Source organism: Syngnathoides biaculeatus, chromosome 6 (genome assembly GCF_019802595.1).
Source record: "Syngnathoides biaculeatus isolate LvHL_M chromosome 6, ASM1980259v1, whole genome shotgun sequence".
In the NCBI taxonomy this organism is placed as follows: domain Eukaryota; kingdom Metazoa; phylum Chordata; class Actinopteri; order Syngnathiformes; family Syngnathidae; genus Syngnathoides; species Syngnathoides biaculeatus.
Genome location: NC_084645.1, coordinates 14,057,881 through 14,075,401, shown reverse-complemented (window position 1 = coordinate 14,075,401; position 17,521 = coordinate 14,057,881). Strand labels below are relative to the sequence as shown.

At 41.5% G+C, this 17,521-nt stretch overlaps 1 protein-coding gene across 1 annotated transcript in view; it reads right to left on the bottom strand.

The window, feature by feature from the left end:
- Nucleotides 1–17,521, bottom strand: part of ldlrad3 (low density lipoprotein receptor class A domain containing 3) — a 107,445-nt gene that overhangs the window by 5,540 nt on the left and 84,384 nt on the right. Inside the window, exon 5 of the mRNA XM_061821876.1 lies at nucleotides 1,758–2,154. Coding sequence (XP_061677860.1) covers nucleotides 1,758–2,154 — 397 coding nt within the window. The remainder of the gene's footprint in view (nucleotides 1–1,757; nucleotides 2,155–17,521) is intronic.

The following is a 17,521-nucleotide window of genomic DNA, read 5'->3' as shown; positions in this document are numbered from 1 at the left end:
GTTTCCTCTTTTCTTCTGCCTCCTCACACAGCCGGTCAGCCTTCTCAATAAGCGTAGATATGTCAGTCTCTATTCTGGCTTTTTTGGCTTTGAGGCAGTAGAGATGAAAAGTGGCCAGGTACGAAGTCTTCCTTTCCCCACAGTGGTAGTTTTTAGCAATGTCACTGTCTGGGAACATGACTGCAAACACTTTCAAATTATTTTCACAAGATTTGTAACTGTAATGGCTGCAGATCACTTTTAAAGTCCACACGATCGCTGCCTTTAACGAGTTCGTCTTCGTGTATTGAACTACGTTCATGAAGCCTGACTTCCGGCTGGTTGAAGTCGATGACTGGACAACTGTAGGTGCGCATGCACTGCTAGTACCACTGCCTGAAGTTGATGCTTCACTATCTTAATATTTTAGAAACAGATTCATACCAACGGAAGATGAGAGCGTCTTCGCCAAATCAGCGTGTCTCCTGTTTTTCCGGTGCGACTCCAGCGCTTTGACGCCCATCTTTTCAAGCTGGTAACTCTGCTTGCACAGATGGCAGTAAAACATGTGCCGATCTTTTGGGTCTCGACGAACCCAGCTCCCAAACTCCTTACTTTCAACCCAAGCTTCTTGAAAAATGCACTTTCCCGTGTTATAAGTTGGATCGATGAAAGAACTACGCTACGTCGTAACGAAGACGAAGTGAAATGCCTACTCACGGAAACAAACAATGGAATATCGAGAAAATGGCGACTGGTTGTCAACACGGTGACTTCCGTTGAAAATTTCCGTCTGATTTGGACGCCAGACGGATCGCTATTTTTTTTTTTTAATAAAAGATTTTTTTAGGGAGAATTTTGGCGGGAGAGGTCCTCCCTTTGATTTTTTTAATTTAAGATCTTTTTAGGGGCTTGACCCGTTTTCGCGGATTTTAAGGACTTTTAGGAGCCCCTAAATGCACCTTCGAAAATTTAGGGGTATTTAGGGACTTTTAGGGCCGTGTGCGAGCCCTGCAAGACAAGAGAATACTGTACATCACTTACACTCGAGCACACTATTTCGAAATTACTTATTTTATGTCGATAATATTATTAGAGCAGTAGGTGTCAAACTTTTCATGAGGTGCCATCCAAGTAACATTAAAGTGTATTTACTATTGTAAACCATTGCAACATGCACAGTTCGAATGTTATGAATACAAGCGAAATATTAATTTAACGGAAGATGTTTAAAAACAAACAGTTCATTTAGATCAAATATACTGTTCTTAATTTAGATCAAATATACTGTTCTTCATTTAAATAAAATATACTGTTCTTGATTGAGGAAATGTGTAACAGAACGTGTGCATAGCTACAAGCTTTTATTCTAATAGCTTCGATAATATTGGATACTTAAACTGCTGGAAATTATACTGCTACTGTATTTAATTCAGTGATTCTTTTTTTGCATCACTAGTGGTACTCGCACAACACTGAGAATCACTCTATTTGTGAATGAACGTTTTTGCAATGTTTTATCTTTAGTTTTTATATTTGCAATGTTGAAGAAAACTGTGAATAGATAAGTTTTCCAAAGCACAGCAAACAGGGTGAGTTGAATTTTGTCATTTCTTGCCTTCTCTCAGATGTTACCAAGACATGGCAATGGCCTTGGCTGGCCACACTTTAAAACCGTAGCTAACGTGTTACAAGGAATACTGTCCTACCTTTTAGAAGCTGTTTTTGGTCATGGTCAGTGCAGTGTAAAACTGGGTAGCTTTTTTTTTTTTTTTTACCTGACATCCATTACAGCCTGAGAGTATGATGGAGGCGTCTCTACTGGCTGTGCTGTAGGACGAAGGGTATCAGACGGGATTTGCAGCATCTGAGAGGATGGGCTATATTGCTCGGCTGGGGAAGGGGCGCCAGGGGAAAGACCCGGATCACTGGGATGCGTGTGGCTGCGATCCAAGATGACCAAGCGTGACAGCAGCAACGGTTGATGATGGTGATGAGAGGCTCCTCTTACGCCAGCAGGAAGCAGAACGCTCCTCTTCCTCTGGTGATGAAGCACCAAGGCCAGCAAGGCTACGACGAGCACGAAGATGACGGCGCTCCCGATGACGGCGTAGGTGATGCTGGGGTAGTAGCGCAGACGGTTGTCCAATGTCACAAAGTCCTGCCCAGGAGCTTCTGCAAGGGAAACACAAAGCTTCAAGTGAGGGTGGATGTAGGCGGTAGGAAGTGGTGGTTGGCGTAAGAATGAGGAAAACTACTGGATTTAGAAGTTACGGAAAAGGAGGTGTTGGGGAGCTATTAAAATGTCTCAATGGACTCAATGTAATTTTAAGGAAAAAGACGCTAGTATTCTACAACAGGTATAAAATCAGTTCAAAAAACTCACGGCTGCACTCCTTGGATGACCCGGGTTAAATTTTTAAATCCTTATCCTTATTAGTGAGAAAAAAAAAGGGAAGAGAGGAACCTCAAATAAAACACGATCCATGTTTTTGGCGTTGCATATGAGAGAAGGGAACCGAAGATCAAGGTTCAAGTTGATAGATTCATCTCCACACTGTGGTTTCCATCAACCACTTGAGTTCCGGAAAGCTGACAATGAAAAAAAAAAAGACTTCTGGCAAGATGCTTAATGAAATAAAAGAAGAGGGACTGCTACAATGCCAGAAAGCGCTGCACGTTATTATTCAGTAGAAGGGTGGAGGGAATAGTGCTGAAAGATAGGATGAGAATTCGAATCAGGGTGAAAAATTAGTAAATTGAATTTTCTTTTTCTTGCTGGCAGATAGTAATATGTAATTTGTAGGAAGAAGGTAGAGAGGGACTAGGTTCTATTTATTAAGGCACTGCAGGCAAAAAGTGCTAATGAGGAGGGAGTATTTTATATTAGCTGTTTTATTTCAAATTACACAGGTGCCTCAGGCTAAGGCTATAAACAACAAACCACTGGGTCCCTCATAAAGTTTGAAAGACTGAATGGAATACTTTTTTTTGGTCTCTGTAAGAAAGTAATGCTTTATTGCCCGAGTACACTTTTGTTTCAGTTCCCATTATGACTTTGTGTGGTCTGTGTTGCCTAGCGACCATGCAAACAGTTTGTGGACGACGCTTGACAGGAAATGACCAACACAAGATGGCTCCAGGTTGCTATAGTAAAACCATACTTGCATTTGGGTGGCTTAAAGCTGGGTAGAAGGAAACTCCTTTGTGGTGTTTAGACATCTTTGGTGATTATTAGGACTTGAGTGCTGTCACGTTTTGCAATACTGAGTGCCATAAACCTGCGGGGTCCCGGAGGATATTAGCAGAACTGGTAACCAGTATTGTGAGTGGGACAATCAACTCATCAACTCTTACTTTGAAGTATTATAACTGAGGTATATACAGTAGGTCATATGCTAGATTTTTTCAAAATATTGAGAAACTTCTTCAGAAGGGTGGACTCTCGAGTCTTTGTTACGTTTTCTCTGTGTCCCCGACCTTGAAAGACCGGCCGGGGAGACTTTTGTAATGTGTGAAAACTCAATAACGAGCAGCGAGGCATACCGCCTATTCATGTACCAGTGTGTAGTCGGGATGGCCGTGCTTTAATTAAATCTAATGTAATTCAGATGCTGCCCCCACCCGCTTCCTGAAGCAGGCACCAGCCAATAAAATAAGACCTCTCTCACCCTCCCTTGTGATTTAAAATTGGGCAGTACTTCATGCTACCAATTGATTGCGAATTGGACTCTCAGCGAAGAAGAATTTCCATATTTACCTCGTTTAAAAGAGCCCAAATGGAGGGACCTATTACTCGAGCCTGTCTATCAGATGCCCCTGCAGTTCTCGGGGAGTGCAGACAAACACACATACAAAAGGAACTCATAATGCTGCAACCTTAACAATGGGGGCTCGCTCGACACATTAGCTGCAGAAGCTTGAAAGGCGGTTGCAAATCACACAGGCAGTGGAAAAAAGAAAAGAGAAAAGAACACAAGTGAAGCGGCCTGTTTTTTAGTAAGGTAAACTAGGGGCTGCGTGTCAAAACCCCATTGAGTGCATGACAGAGGAGCGGTACACTAAGTGGGGTACACAAATACCGATTTTCAACATCTTACACACATTTTAAAATGTTAAAAAACCCACACAGAACAAAGATATGTGCTAACTACTCTTATAGCTTGAGCGCGTCATAAACATAGTAAACAGTATTGCGATACGATACGAGTGTCGCCATTCACAAGTTTTACGTGATATGAGGCATTGTGGATTTTGTTGCTTCATAAATGTTCTTCAGAAAAGAAGCTTTAAGCTATTTATTTCCCCTCTCAGCTGAAAGTTACTGTCAAAGATGTGTAGATCATTTGCAAATTTTGAGGATAAGGTATGTATAGTAAATTGATAATACATCACCATATAATAGGGATGCTGATACTTTCAGCCAAAATGAAAATTTGTTGTGACTCTCTGCCTTTCCTATCAGGGAAAGCAACTCACCCGCATCATTTATTTGGCATTTTCTTTTAAATTATTTTTAACACTGGATTAGCTAACTTCTGACATTACCTGCCAATTTTTATATACATTTTTTTCCCCGGGCTTGGAAATTGGACAACTTACCAAAAATCAAACCAAATGTAATATTATACCAGAATTTAAAACACAAATTTACCGATCAATCTACATCCAAATCCTCACCTATGATCACCAGCTGTGGATCATGACTGAAAGTACAAGATCCCAAATACGAGCAGCCGAAATAAGTTTCCTCTGCGGGGTGTCCGGGCTCTCCCTTAGAGATAGGGTTAGAAGCTCAGTCATCCGAGAGAAGCTCAGCGTCGAGCCGCTGCGCCTCCACACTGAGAGGAGCCAGATAAGGTGTCTGGGGCATCTGATTGGGATGCCTCCAAGGACTCTAAATTGCCCGTTGGTGTGAATGTGAGTGTGAATGGTTGTTTTTTTATATGCGCCTTGCGATTGGCTCGCGACCATTTTTCACGGTGTACCCTGCCTCTCGCCCGAAGCTGGAATAGGCTCCAGCACTCCCGCGACCCTTGTGAGGAAAAGCAGCTTCGATAATGGATGGATGGAATTTAGAACACAGTAGTTTGTTAGAATAAAAAAGTATAGCGAGCTCTGTGATTGTTTTTGCAAGTCTGTTTCATTTACTTTTGTATTTTGTAATATCAGTGGTAATGTTTTGTTCCAAACAATAGCAGAAGGTAAAATAAATTAGATATTTGCTTCAGGACGATTTGATCTAGCTGCAATGGGCTTTGGTTAGTGTATTGTTTGTGGAACTTTAAAAATCATAATCACTGTGATCCTTCCCAGTTAACATGGACAGTTGACTTCTAAAACTCTCAGTAGCAGGAGTGTGTTTATCACACTTCAACTTCCACTAAATATTTTAACAAATGTCGATGTACTCTGTCTGGGGCTAACGGAATTTATCATGACAACAAGAACATCACACAAGCCTCGGAGTTAAAGCTATCTCGAGACAATCCTCCCTGTCGTTCCTTTGAGCATAAACATGTATGATCAGCTGTCATATAATATTCACAACGCATACATGAAAGAGTCAGTCAATCAAATGCTGTTTAACATATATCAAAGACAAAACTTTACGCTGTTATTTTTGGATTAACAGTTACTTTTGCACGCTGCAAGTCAGTGATCATAAAACAAATGCAAAGTTTACTAGCATTCATCACACAAACCTCTTGTGACAGGTGAGCTCCTGGTACGTGTAATGTAACATTCTCTTCCAGCATGTCTGAATGTGCTCACTTTGGACAAATGCATTTAACGCAGTGCTTTCAAGATCAAAGTTGGGCCTGCCTGTTCCCCAGAGGTTTTCACACACTGACAAACAGACAACAAACGCTTACAGGTCACATCCATGCAAGCATGGGTAGTACTCCTAACAATTTTGTGCATGTAGACACATGAGATGAAAATGGCGTTAGGTGACCCTGAGCAAGACACTGCCCACAAAGTGCTGAGGGTAGAACACCATTGTGTTGTCCTATTGTTACTCCAATAAAATGTTAATTATTGTAAAATACATTGCCAATATGTGTACCTTCAGTCAAATTAACATTTATTGCAGGGTTTTTTGTAGAATAAGGTTTTGATGTCTTGAGGGGACAAAGATGACTCTACATCCAGAAAATATTAAAAAAAAAAATGCACCCCCCCACACTTTTTACATCACCCTTGACATCTACCATGGCAGCTCTCGTACTATTTCAGTGTATACTGTATACATGGAATTTTCATGAGTGGAGGGTGGATGGGAGATGAAGGTGCAGCCTTTCTACTCTGCTACTTGAATTACATTACTGAGGTGCTTTTCACACCCCTCCATAAAATACACACATTCAACGTTCCATACTTCTTCCTCTCTACCACGACTGGTTGTTTTTCTTTGCAATGTTGTGTTCTTGTACTGTCTCCTTCTCTCACACTCTTTGTCGACTCTTTTCCTCTTCTGTTGATAATTTACCAGACAGCAAAAAGACATCCGGAAAGCTCTGACCACTTAGAGTTAGATGATGCTCCAAGTACAGTGGGTTAGTTAGGGTTAGGGTTAGGTTAAGGTTGGGGTTAGGGTTAGACTGACTCCTACACTGAATGTATCAATTCACTCTCTTCCTTTCACTGCTAGTTATGACTATATACTATTATGACAGCTGGGATTGGCTCCAGCACTCCCAGGACCCTTGTGAGGATAAGTGGCTCAGAAAATTGATGGATGGAAAGATGGATGGATTGATATTTAACTTTTAACTGAAACATTAAAGAATATTAAGTTAGCTGGAATAGTTCCACACACATTGCCTTTTAGTTCATAGAGTTGATAAAGATGCTTGTTATGAAGAATCTGTCATGGTCCTCCCGGTCCAGCCTTGGCTGTGCAGGTGCACAGCTGCTTTGATTAGGAGGCGCACACCTGCGCCTCATCGCTGATAATTAACCCCAATATATATAGGACCCAGCGGATGGTCTGGCCTTGCCAGATCGTTGCCATCCATGCCTCATTCCCGCACTTCCGCATTCCTGATCCTGAACCCCTTTGTACTGTGCTCTGACCAACCCCTTTAGCTTGACGCTCCTGATACTTCTGCTCGCTCTGACTGACTCTCCGGCATTTGACATTGGAACGAATAAAGACCTTCCTCTCAAAGCCTTCCTGTCTATAGAGTCGTGCATTTGGGTCCGCCCTAGTGTTCTGGTTATGACAGAATCCTGCGTCAAATGCTTGTTTTAGTGTATGCTGCCGGCTGCTAAGAAAATGCATGTTCATAATTTGGACACTATTCATATAAAACATGCAAAGTTGACCCAACCCTCTAAAAATAATCAGGACTGGAATCGCTCAAATTCAAATGATGCCCAAGCCTATTTGCATCCACAATCTTGGCCTCTATTGCAAATCCCTTGCGTCGGTTGATATGGGATTATACAACATAGAAGACGAAAAACAAGACACAGATGTGGGCCAGATGTCCAACTGATGAAAATGCACAAAATGCACCTTTTTCAGTCACATGTGCACATACCTTATTTAGCTTACTGCAATCTCTGGAGACCGCAACCCTAACAAGATATGCACTGTTGAAAATGGATGGATGGACAGTCAGGGGTGGCCAACCAGTGAGAGATGAAGAGACTCTTTTTTTTTAATGTGTTACCATGAAGAGCCACATCATATACATCAAAGAGCCAGATCATACACATGAACATCATTCCCTCCCCACACACATACCTTTGCTTAGCCTGATTTATTGTAAATGTCACACACCAACATGATAACAGGAAAAATCGACTCCTATAGCAAACCAAGACCACGGGCCAGTAATTTTAAAAATTAAAATTGAGTGTGCTGTCAAACAGCAGCAAATACCAGTTCAACAAAGTCTTGTCTTTTATGTCACAATTCTCATCTTACGCAACACTAAAATACATGACTGGAGGTCTGTGTGCAACTGTGAATTAGTAGCCATGCTCGTGTCCGATATTCTCTGTTCAACAGTGTGGTTGAAGGTCTGGTATCATTTATTTAAGATATTTGTTTTCAGGACACAAGATTTCAGCGATATCACTAAGGAATTTTTTTTAAATAAATTACATCCGGCGTAAAAATTGTGTCAAACATTATACGTGGGTTCATCTAAGATTACACGCTGTGGCGACCCCGAAAGGGACAAGCCAAAAGAAACTTACTTTTACCCTTCAATGTGTGGCTTTTTGGCCTGTCCAAAGTTCCAAGTCTCTTGACATGATGAAAGGATTCGTCTTTGGAATCTTGTTTATTTTTTATTTTTAAACTGCATCTGCTTTTCTGTGTGATTTTTCAAAGTGACTAACTTGGGACTGGGAGGTTTAGTCTCGTTTGGAAGTTCCAGGTCTACGTTAGCTTGGTGTGAGATAAAGTGAAGATTTGAAGCTCTGAAATACGATAGACGTCTGACACAAAAGGCAGAGCGGCTTGCTATTGCGCAAAAAAAAAGAGCTCTCCCGCTCTCTTAAAAAAAACGTTTGTGTTCATCCATATATTTTCATTTAACTACGCATTTTTCCCAAGCATTTTGTGAGTGAAATTGACAAATTATTTCCTCACAAAATACCATGCTAATCTTTCCTGCTGCGATCACATGAACATGGTCAGGAGATGGATCTGAGATATCTTCTCCGTGTTGAGGTCGTCTTGCTCGGGGTTAACTCTTCCTTCTCTCATTGCACAGTTGAGGTGGGTGGTGGGAACAATAAATTCCACAGTTTCTATTGTGCTTTTTTTTCTTCTCACCCTCCCACTGCACAGGCTGCGGAGTCCCGTCTCTCTTATCAATCGATGCACACGAAGACGCACACTGAGGTTGTTGTTATAATACCCATAAAACACGTAATAAACTCAAGCAAAGTGCGCACGTAAATACCATGATAAACGCAAGCAACTACTGTAATGAACCCAAGCAAAGCACACGCGTGCGCGCAAACATAAACAGAGCTTTAATGTGCTTTTGTACCTTCAGAGCTGCACGAAAGGAGGAGGAGAAAGAGCTGCATGCGGCTCGAAAGTCGCAGGTTGGCCACTTAGATTCTAATAAAGGGCACCATCATCAAGAGAAGCTGCTGCTATATTCACTCATTTTGTGAGAGTTTTCAGTATATTGTTTCACCTTTATTACCTCTTTTACAATGAATCCATTTTTGTGATTGTTTTGTTTTGTACCATCCTGTAATATGTGGAGAACCTAAACTAATTTCCATGTAAGAATGAAAGCAATTCACCCTTTGTGAAGTGAAGTCTAATGAGATCACCAGAGTATACTGTATATACAATTGGGAGCAACTGACCCAAATGGGGGAATATACAAAAACATTTGGAATGTCCATTATCAGGGATGCCCTGACTCAATTTTTGAGATTGAAAATCATTCCGATCTCAGCAAAATAATTGAGCCTCAGATCGGATCGGACTGGATATAAAGTCTGAGAGGCCAAGACGTGGACAGCGAGAACAGCGATTGTCAATAAAACTAAACCCCAGTTTCATCAAGATGTTCCAATGTGCACTGCTGCACATGTGGAGAAAGCAAATGCGGTTCCCGCAATATACCGAGAGGAAGAAAATAACTGAATTAAAGAGTGTTTTGCACTTCAAAAGTATAATTTGAATTTTTATTTAAGGAGATTATTTTTTATCAAGGTTTTCATATTTGACTTTGTTTTTTGTATTCAGATGTAGAATATGCTTATTTTAAACGAAGCAGTGGTTATGTTGCAATTTCAAGATGTATATTTATTATTGGTGTTATTGAAGCTATTTTTCAGGATTGAAAAATATTTTTTTATTTCTTTTATTCAGTTGGAGTACATTCTTTATGTAATGCTTTGGTTAATAGTAAACGGGTCAGTTTTTCTCACACCCACTGTTGCTGACTATTGTTCTCTTAGTGCGATCACTTCATCAAGCCTTTTCTAACATCCCAAACTACAAAAGCAGTGATGTATGATTATTGCTGATATCAGATTGGACTGATATGGTAAATGACAAAATTTAAGGCTGCAATATCGATATCGGATCGGAAGTGAAAAAGTTGGATCAGGACATCCCTATCCATTTTTGTTAAATGAACTTGCAAAATATTTGCCAAAAGTTTCATTTAATTTTTTTAATTTGCATCCCTACATGTCAGTAGTTTGTGATTATCCTAGCTGGGAAAGTCAATGCAAAGTCCAATGTCATGTTTAAAGAAAAGATGGGGCCACAATTGCCTACAGAACCTGAACCTGTTTGGTTTTAAATGTAAAAGTGCAACCAACAGCCAACACGCTGCTGAAGTTAAATCTGTGTTCTTTATGCTCATTGGCTACTTGTCCATGTATATAAGCAACCAACTGTGGGGATGAACTTCATTTAGAATGAACGAGAGTACAACATGAAATAAAAATGAAGTACAGCTGGTAATAAACTCATAATGGCTGAATTGGCACACTTAAACCACTCCCAAAAAGTGGGGATAGAGACAACCAGTACTTTTAGCAAATTCCTCCGAGAGGTAATGGGCCCCACACAGTCCTGCTGTGCATCTCCTGCATCACGCTGAAGACCTATTTCACATTCATAAAGCACTTTCTTTAAAAAGACTCAAATTTGAGGGGCTGGAAATTAGTTAGCATTCCTCTGCTCCAGTTTTCCAGGCTTTGCTAATCCAAGTCTGTCAACGGCCTCATTGCAAAGTCACTTTGTATGATCCTAATGACAGGTAGGGGGCTGCTGGCTCCTTTGGCAGATCGGCTGCCACAGTTACGTTGACTTGTGTGTGATATAATGAGATGTAGGCGTAGAGATAGACTTGGCAGGCTGAGAGTGCCGTGTCCTGTATGAGATGAAATGAGAAAAGATGGAAAGAGAATAGGACCACTAGGAGGCAGACATTTCACATGTTTCTATCCACAAAAAAAACACTAGGCAGTTTTAAAGGGGAGGGGGGGGGGTAGCCCACACCATCTGTCTTCACACAGCTCTAATAGAAGTTCAATTAGTGCAATTAGCTTGCTGACTATCCCATATACAATCCATATCCACCGGCTTCAACCACTGTTGAGGGTAGTCTGTTTTGCACCATCACTTGAATTGCGTTTTTATCAGCTAAAGTATGACAACAAAATATAGGATAGTTAGCTCAGTCTGAAATATATTGCTACTAAAATCAGGATTAGCCCTCCAAAAAAAAAAAAATCCACAAATGTCATTCATGGAGAATTAATGTACATTAAGTGACAAAGAAAAGCACAATATATGCTCCATATACATGACTATAAATTAGTTACATACAGTAACAGCAGTTTTTATTTTCCCGCTACAGTTAAGACCTTGATAGCGTATAAGCTTATAACCTAATAAGGAAACACCTGCTGGCATTCCGTAAGTAACACAGTAGGCCCTAAGCAACATCATATGTCAGTTCCTGTGAGAAAGTGTGTGTACTGACAAAAACTTTTTGCAGGTTCAATAACAACAAGCCATGGTTTACTGCCATACTTGGGTAACTTCGCCGGGCTAAGGAGGTCGCATATTGTAGTGGGGATGGAGCCCTGTACAATCACACAAGAGACCGACTGACTAAAGAAATTAACAATGCAAAGAGGGATTATGCAGCAAAGCCAAAAAAAACAGTTTGGCGCCAATGACAGAGTCAGTCTGGCATGCATTATAATCACTAACTACAAGTGACAATACCCACAGTGAAAACAATGGTGGCCTAGTAGCCTGACCTGAACAGCTTTTACCTCAGACATGAAAAGGGCACTTTCACTCCACACACCCTCTAAGTTGCACCACCAACCGACTACATCAACGTTTCCGACTCCTCCATTGACCTTCCACAAACAGGACGTGAGGTGTATCATCAAAGAATGAAAGATTAACAACGCGGCAGACCCAGACCTTGTGTCCCCCTCCTGCCTCAAACTCTCCACAGATCAACTTGCTCCAGTCTTCACAAAGATTATCAGGATGTCTCTAGAACTGTATGGAGTACCAACCTGCTTCAAACGCTCCACCATCATCCCATTCCCCAAGAAACCTGCACTCTGGGCTCTAAATGACTACAGGCCAGTTACCTTGACATCTGTAGTCATTAACTCCCTTGAACGCCTCGTGCTGGACCACTTCAAGAGCTGCACGTCCACAGCTAGACCAACTGCAATTTGCCTACCGAGCAAACAGGTCTGCAGATGATGCAGTCAAAATGGATCCAAACAGTCCTTAAACACCTCAACAGCGTGGGATCCTATGTGGGGATCATGTTCATGGACTTCAGCTCTGCGTTTAACACCATCATCCCCAAAGTCCTGTCCTACAAACCTCTCCACTCCTTGCCTGCAATCTGCCAGTGGAGCTACAATTTCCTGAAGGGCAGGACACAGCAGGTGAGGCTAGGGGACAGCACCTCATCCACATGCACCATAAGCACTGGGGCACCCCAAGATTGTGTCCTCTCCCCGTTGCTCTTCTTGCTCTATATGAACGACTGCACCTCAATGCACCCCCAAGCTATCAAACTCCTTACATTTGCAGTTGACAACACAGTCATTGGGATCATCAAAGACAGTGACGAATCTGTGCCTCCACATGAAGTGGAAAGACTCGAACCTTAGTTTGGCCAACACAACCTGGAGCTGAACACACTAAAGATTGTAGACGTGATTGTGAATTTTAGGGGGCATTCTTCATCACCGCTGCCCCTCACGCTGTCCAACTGTCTCGTGTCAACCGTCAAGACCTTCAAGTTCCTGGGAATTACAGTCTCACAGGACCTGAAGTGGGAGACAAGCATCAAATCCATCCCCCAAAAAGCCCGGCAAAGGATGTACTTCGTGCAGCTTCTGAGGAAGCATGGCCTGCCACGAGAGCTGTTGAGACAGTTCTACACAGCAGTCATTAAATCAGTACTGTGTACGTCCATCACAGTTTCGTTTAGGGCTGCCACAAAAAAGGACAAACTCCGACAACAACGGATAATCAAAACTGGTGAACTAATTGTCAAAACCATCCTGTCCACCCTTGATAATTTGCATGCCACTAGAAGAGCAGGCAGGATCCTATCTTACTCTCCACATCCTGGCCACCAACTCTTCCAGCTCCTTCCCAATGCAAACTAAAAACTAGCAGGTATGGCAACAGAGTCTTCCCTCTTGCAATTAAATTCTTGAAAGGTAACATATATATATGCACTGCAACATGCTGCGAATTTTCTGCTTCGAGTTTTTGTCACATCCTGCAGGGCCAATTAGTATTATATACCATAGACTACTGCACAACTTGTCACTTTAAACTGCATGCAGTTCTTGGATTCTTGACACCTTTTGTACAATGATAATGGCATGGGACTATCACTCTAATGGGCACTCTAAATGGCCTCTAACTGCTAGAAAACTGCATCCTTAGCACAACTGTGTTTAAAAAACTGTTCCTAGTCAATTGACAGTCTGTCTGCTGTCGTACTAAACATGTATGTCGTACTAGGGGGGCTCCGACTACCAGAGACAAATTCCTTGGGTGTAGTTTCCATACTTGGCCAATAAAAATGATTCTGGTGTGGATACCATATCCCAAATCTGATCACAGTATAATTTATAGACAAAAAGGAGTCAAGGATCATCCTCCCCCAGGTAAGCCAATATCACAACTCCATTCTATGATGCATGTGCTCAGCTTGTCTACTATAGTTTACAATGTTTCATGTTTTGACAGGTTTCATCCGACTACTTTGACAACTGGCTTGTGAAACAAACGTCTACAACACACAGGTATATTTTATCCAGCAGAACCGTGGAAGCACTTGGCTACATGTAGTATTCTCATTGCGGTTTTTGTGAAGGGCTGGTTGACAAGGGATATTAGTAGAAAAGTATATGATTAATTATTTTGCATGACACTCAAAATACATCCGGAAAAAAGTGCCCGTTTGCCATGCATCTAAAACGGCACGAGCATTTATGTCTAATCTCTGTATGAAAAAATGTGTAATTTACAAAGACAATTATGGCTAATTTTGACTGACAGTGTCAGAGTGAATTTGTCAGTCTTTATTGCTGTGGTTGTAGTTTGTGCTTATTTAGGACTGCAATGCATCATCCTGAGAATGCTTTCTGATAAAAAAGTTACATCATTTAGTTATGTATGAGATGTATGTGGCCATGTACTCGAGCTGGTTATTGTTAACAACCTCAAGCTTCAACTTCATTTCAAGCCTTTCTTTTGCAATTCAATTGGATTTTATTTCTTCAGGTTGTGATTCGATTTGATATTGATTCAGTAAGAACGATATTTACGATACATGTGGTCTATCCTCACATTTTTGAAAAATATCTGAAAATTTTGGACAATAATAACTAATTCGTGTAACTTTAAAAAAAACGGAAAAAGTGCATGTGAATTTCAATAATATTTCTTTCTTCTTGGAAATGATGAGGAAAATAAAAATTTCTGCCTGCCACAGCAAAAGACCATTTTTTGGTGTCTTTCCTGTGTTTTGGATTTACAGGGGAATCTAAAATGACGACAGATGTCTGATTTAAAAGTTGTGCTTGCTTTGGTTTGCAATTTTTTGCTGTTTTTGTTGAGGATGCCTTCGTTAATACAATATGAATCACACTTATTGTTTAAGAGAGTTTGCTTAATCGAAGTTAAATTGAGGAGGCAAATGAGATGATTTGATTGATTGATTTTTCTGCTCACACATACCATGCCCCGGTACCTATTGCCACTTGGTGAACACTGACCTTCAAGAACATTATGACACTTTCACAATTTAAATAGATACAATACATGAACTATATGTCATATCGAGCCTTTACAACAATAGAAAATCCGTTTTGATCAACAGTACCATTGGGATAGGTTGCCATGGTGTAGATGTGTAATCCATTCTCTTGGGAGGTATTTCTAACATTTTGATTGGTTCATTTATGTCACGAACCAACAGTGCAGGGGCGGACCCAAAGGCAGGACATGATGTTCAATGGGTTTTATTATAAACTAAAGTTGTGCACGATAAAACTGTCCAAGAAACCAGGAACCAAAAAACAAGAAACAATGTCTGATAACGATGAGTCAACTAAAGAGCATAACAAAAGCGTGACTGGACTATAATGGCGCAGTGGCGGAGTAACCCTGGATGCGGGAAAGCATACTCAATGAACTGGCAAATGACTGGTGACAAAACTCCAACTGTCTTGAAATGCATGATTTTTAGTATGTTATTAATGAAAAAAACAGCAGCCGACATGGACACATGCGTTTTTTCACCACAAAACATGCTTTGACGTATATAGCTTTTTGTAACACCTGCCATGAAAATCCTCTCGAGGGATTTGTTTTTCGAGAAGAAGCAGGAAGTGACGTAAAGGACAGGGCCGCCCTCAAGTGGACTCGTTTGTTTCCATTAGTTTTACCTCCGTGAAGGTAGCTCGTTGTTCCTTCGTGTTAGTCAAAATGCCGGCTCGTTGGATTGCTGGACATTGCTTTAACACTTGGGAGGATGAATTTACCTTTCATATGTTTGCAAAAGACCCAGTTTGTTGTGAAAAATGGATTGCACAGGTGCAGAGGACGAGAGCTTCGTGGGTTCCAAATGACAGATAGATGTGTATACAGCTACTAAAAAAAATAATAGTTGGGGCGGACCACGTAATCAGTCTCATATAACGTAACAAAAGATCTGCGTACGAAATGTGTCGATGTGGGCGCCGGACTGTGTCGGGCTCCTGTGCCGCTTCGCCAGCGAAGGCTGCGCTTCGGGCTCACGGACGGTGGCGGCTCTGAAGAACACTGGCACAATGCCACACTCAGCCGCGTGCGACGACAACGCAGTAAAGCGCCCCGGCTTAACATTTACATACATGTTAATTAATAATTCATTAAAAATGGGCCATACCGGCCAGCTGCCCTCAGCCGCGATGGCCCATCTCTGCCGCGGAAGTGGATTGGACGGGGAGGGGGTTTGGCCGCGATCGCATATCATCTGAATATGGCTCGAAACAATAGTCTAATATTGCCCCGGTAACTTCTCTCGGTTGTGTGGTGTTCTCCTTTTTGAAAAGAGCTTCCGTGTCAGAAGGGGCATGTTTGTCTTCCATAGTAGGGTGCACCGTGCGTTTTCATGAGCGAATGTCCGGGTGACATCACGGAGAGAGGATACAGCCAATATGGCGACTACTTGGATGTCGTAGAATGACACTTCTGCAACTTTGCGCATGGATGACGCACTCTCCGCTCACATTTATTTTTTCGTATAGACATTGAAGTGACTAATGTTATATGTATTTTTCATTACAATATCTATTTTGGAAAGTTTATAGGATGACACTTCACCGTTAAATAAATGGTCTAATCATAGTGCCTCAAGAGAAACAGCTGTGAACGGCGACAGGTGTAATAGATGAAACCACTCGGAGGGGTGGTCAGGCCACGCCCTTCTTGGTCGTGGTCCAGCCTTGCACACGACAATTTAGCTACAAAGGAGTCTTTGGAGGTTTTTGGAAACAACTACCTGTATGATCCAGTGCAGTTTGAGACAAGTGAACAAAAACTAAACCAAAACCATTATTATCTTGGGGGGTTTACATGCAGAATTTAAAAAAATATATTTTTCTGTCATTCTGATTGAATTCATTACGAGTGAAAATCTCTGGTCAACTGTTTCCATCTATTTCAATTGGGTTAATACAAGTTCACTACATTTAATCGGACCATTGACGTGACAAGCGCACATTGACCTAAATATAAGATTATTAATCAAGATGGAGGTGCATTGTCTATTTAGCACGGTAGTTGGGATTGTTATTCCTCTTTAATCAAGCCAACAGCTTGATGAAAACAAGTTCCTCGTTTGACCTGTGCGCGACATAATTCACAAGGGAATGTGCATCCAAAACGTGGTCAGTTTCCTCAAGCTACACATCCATCCATCCCTCCATCCATTTTCTTAGCCGCTTATCGTCACAAGGGTCATGGGGAGTGCTGGAGCCTATCCCAGCTGTCAACGGGCAGGAGGCAAGGTACACACTCACCTAGTTGCCAGCCAATCGCAGGGCAAATGGAGACAAACAGCCGCACTCACAATCACACGTAGGGGCAATTTGGACACAATGATAGATTTAGTCGAACTATACATGTGTTGGTCAAAAGTTGTATGACACACTGATAAATGCAGCAGGAACGTGTGCACTGGTATCACTGCTCTTATCTGTGACTGTGTTTCCATTCCATCAATTGGCTGCAACCATCTTTGGACCTCCCCTTGGGTTCTCCCGAAAGCGAAGGTCCCCTTGGAAAGATGGAGATCCGACATACATTGATGCAAATGGCATCCCAACGGCGTACCAGATGAGTATAAGTTGATTAACGAGATTGCTGCAGGATGGGAATCTATCTTGTTATGGATACCTCTGAATAAAAACATTGAAAGAATCAACTACATTCATTACAATGTACAGAAACTGGGTAATTATACGGAAGCAGGCTTTATTGCCATAAGGG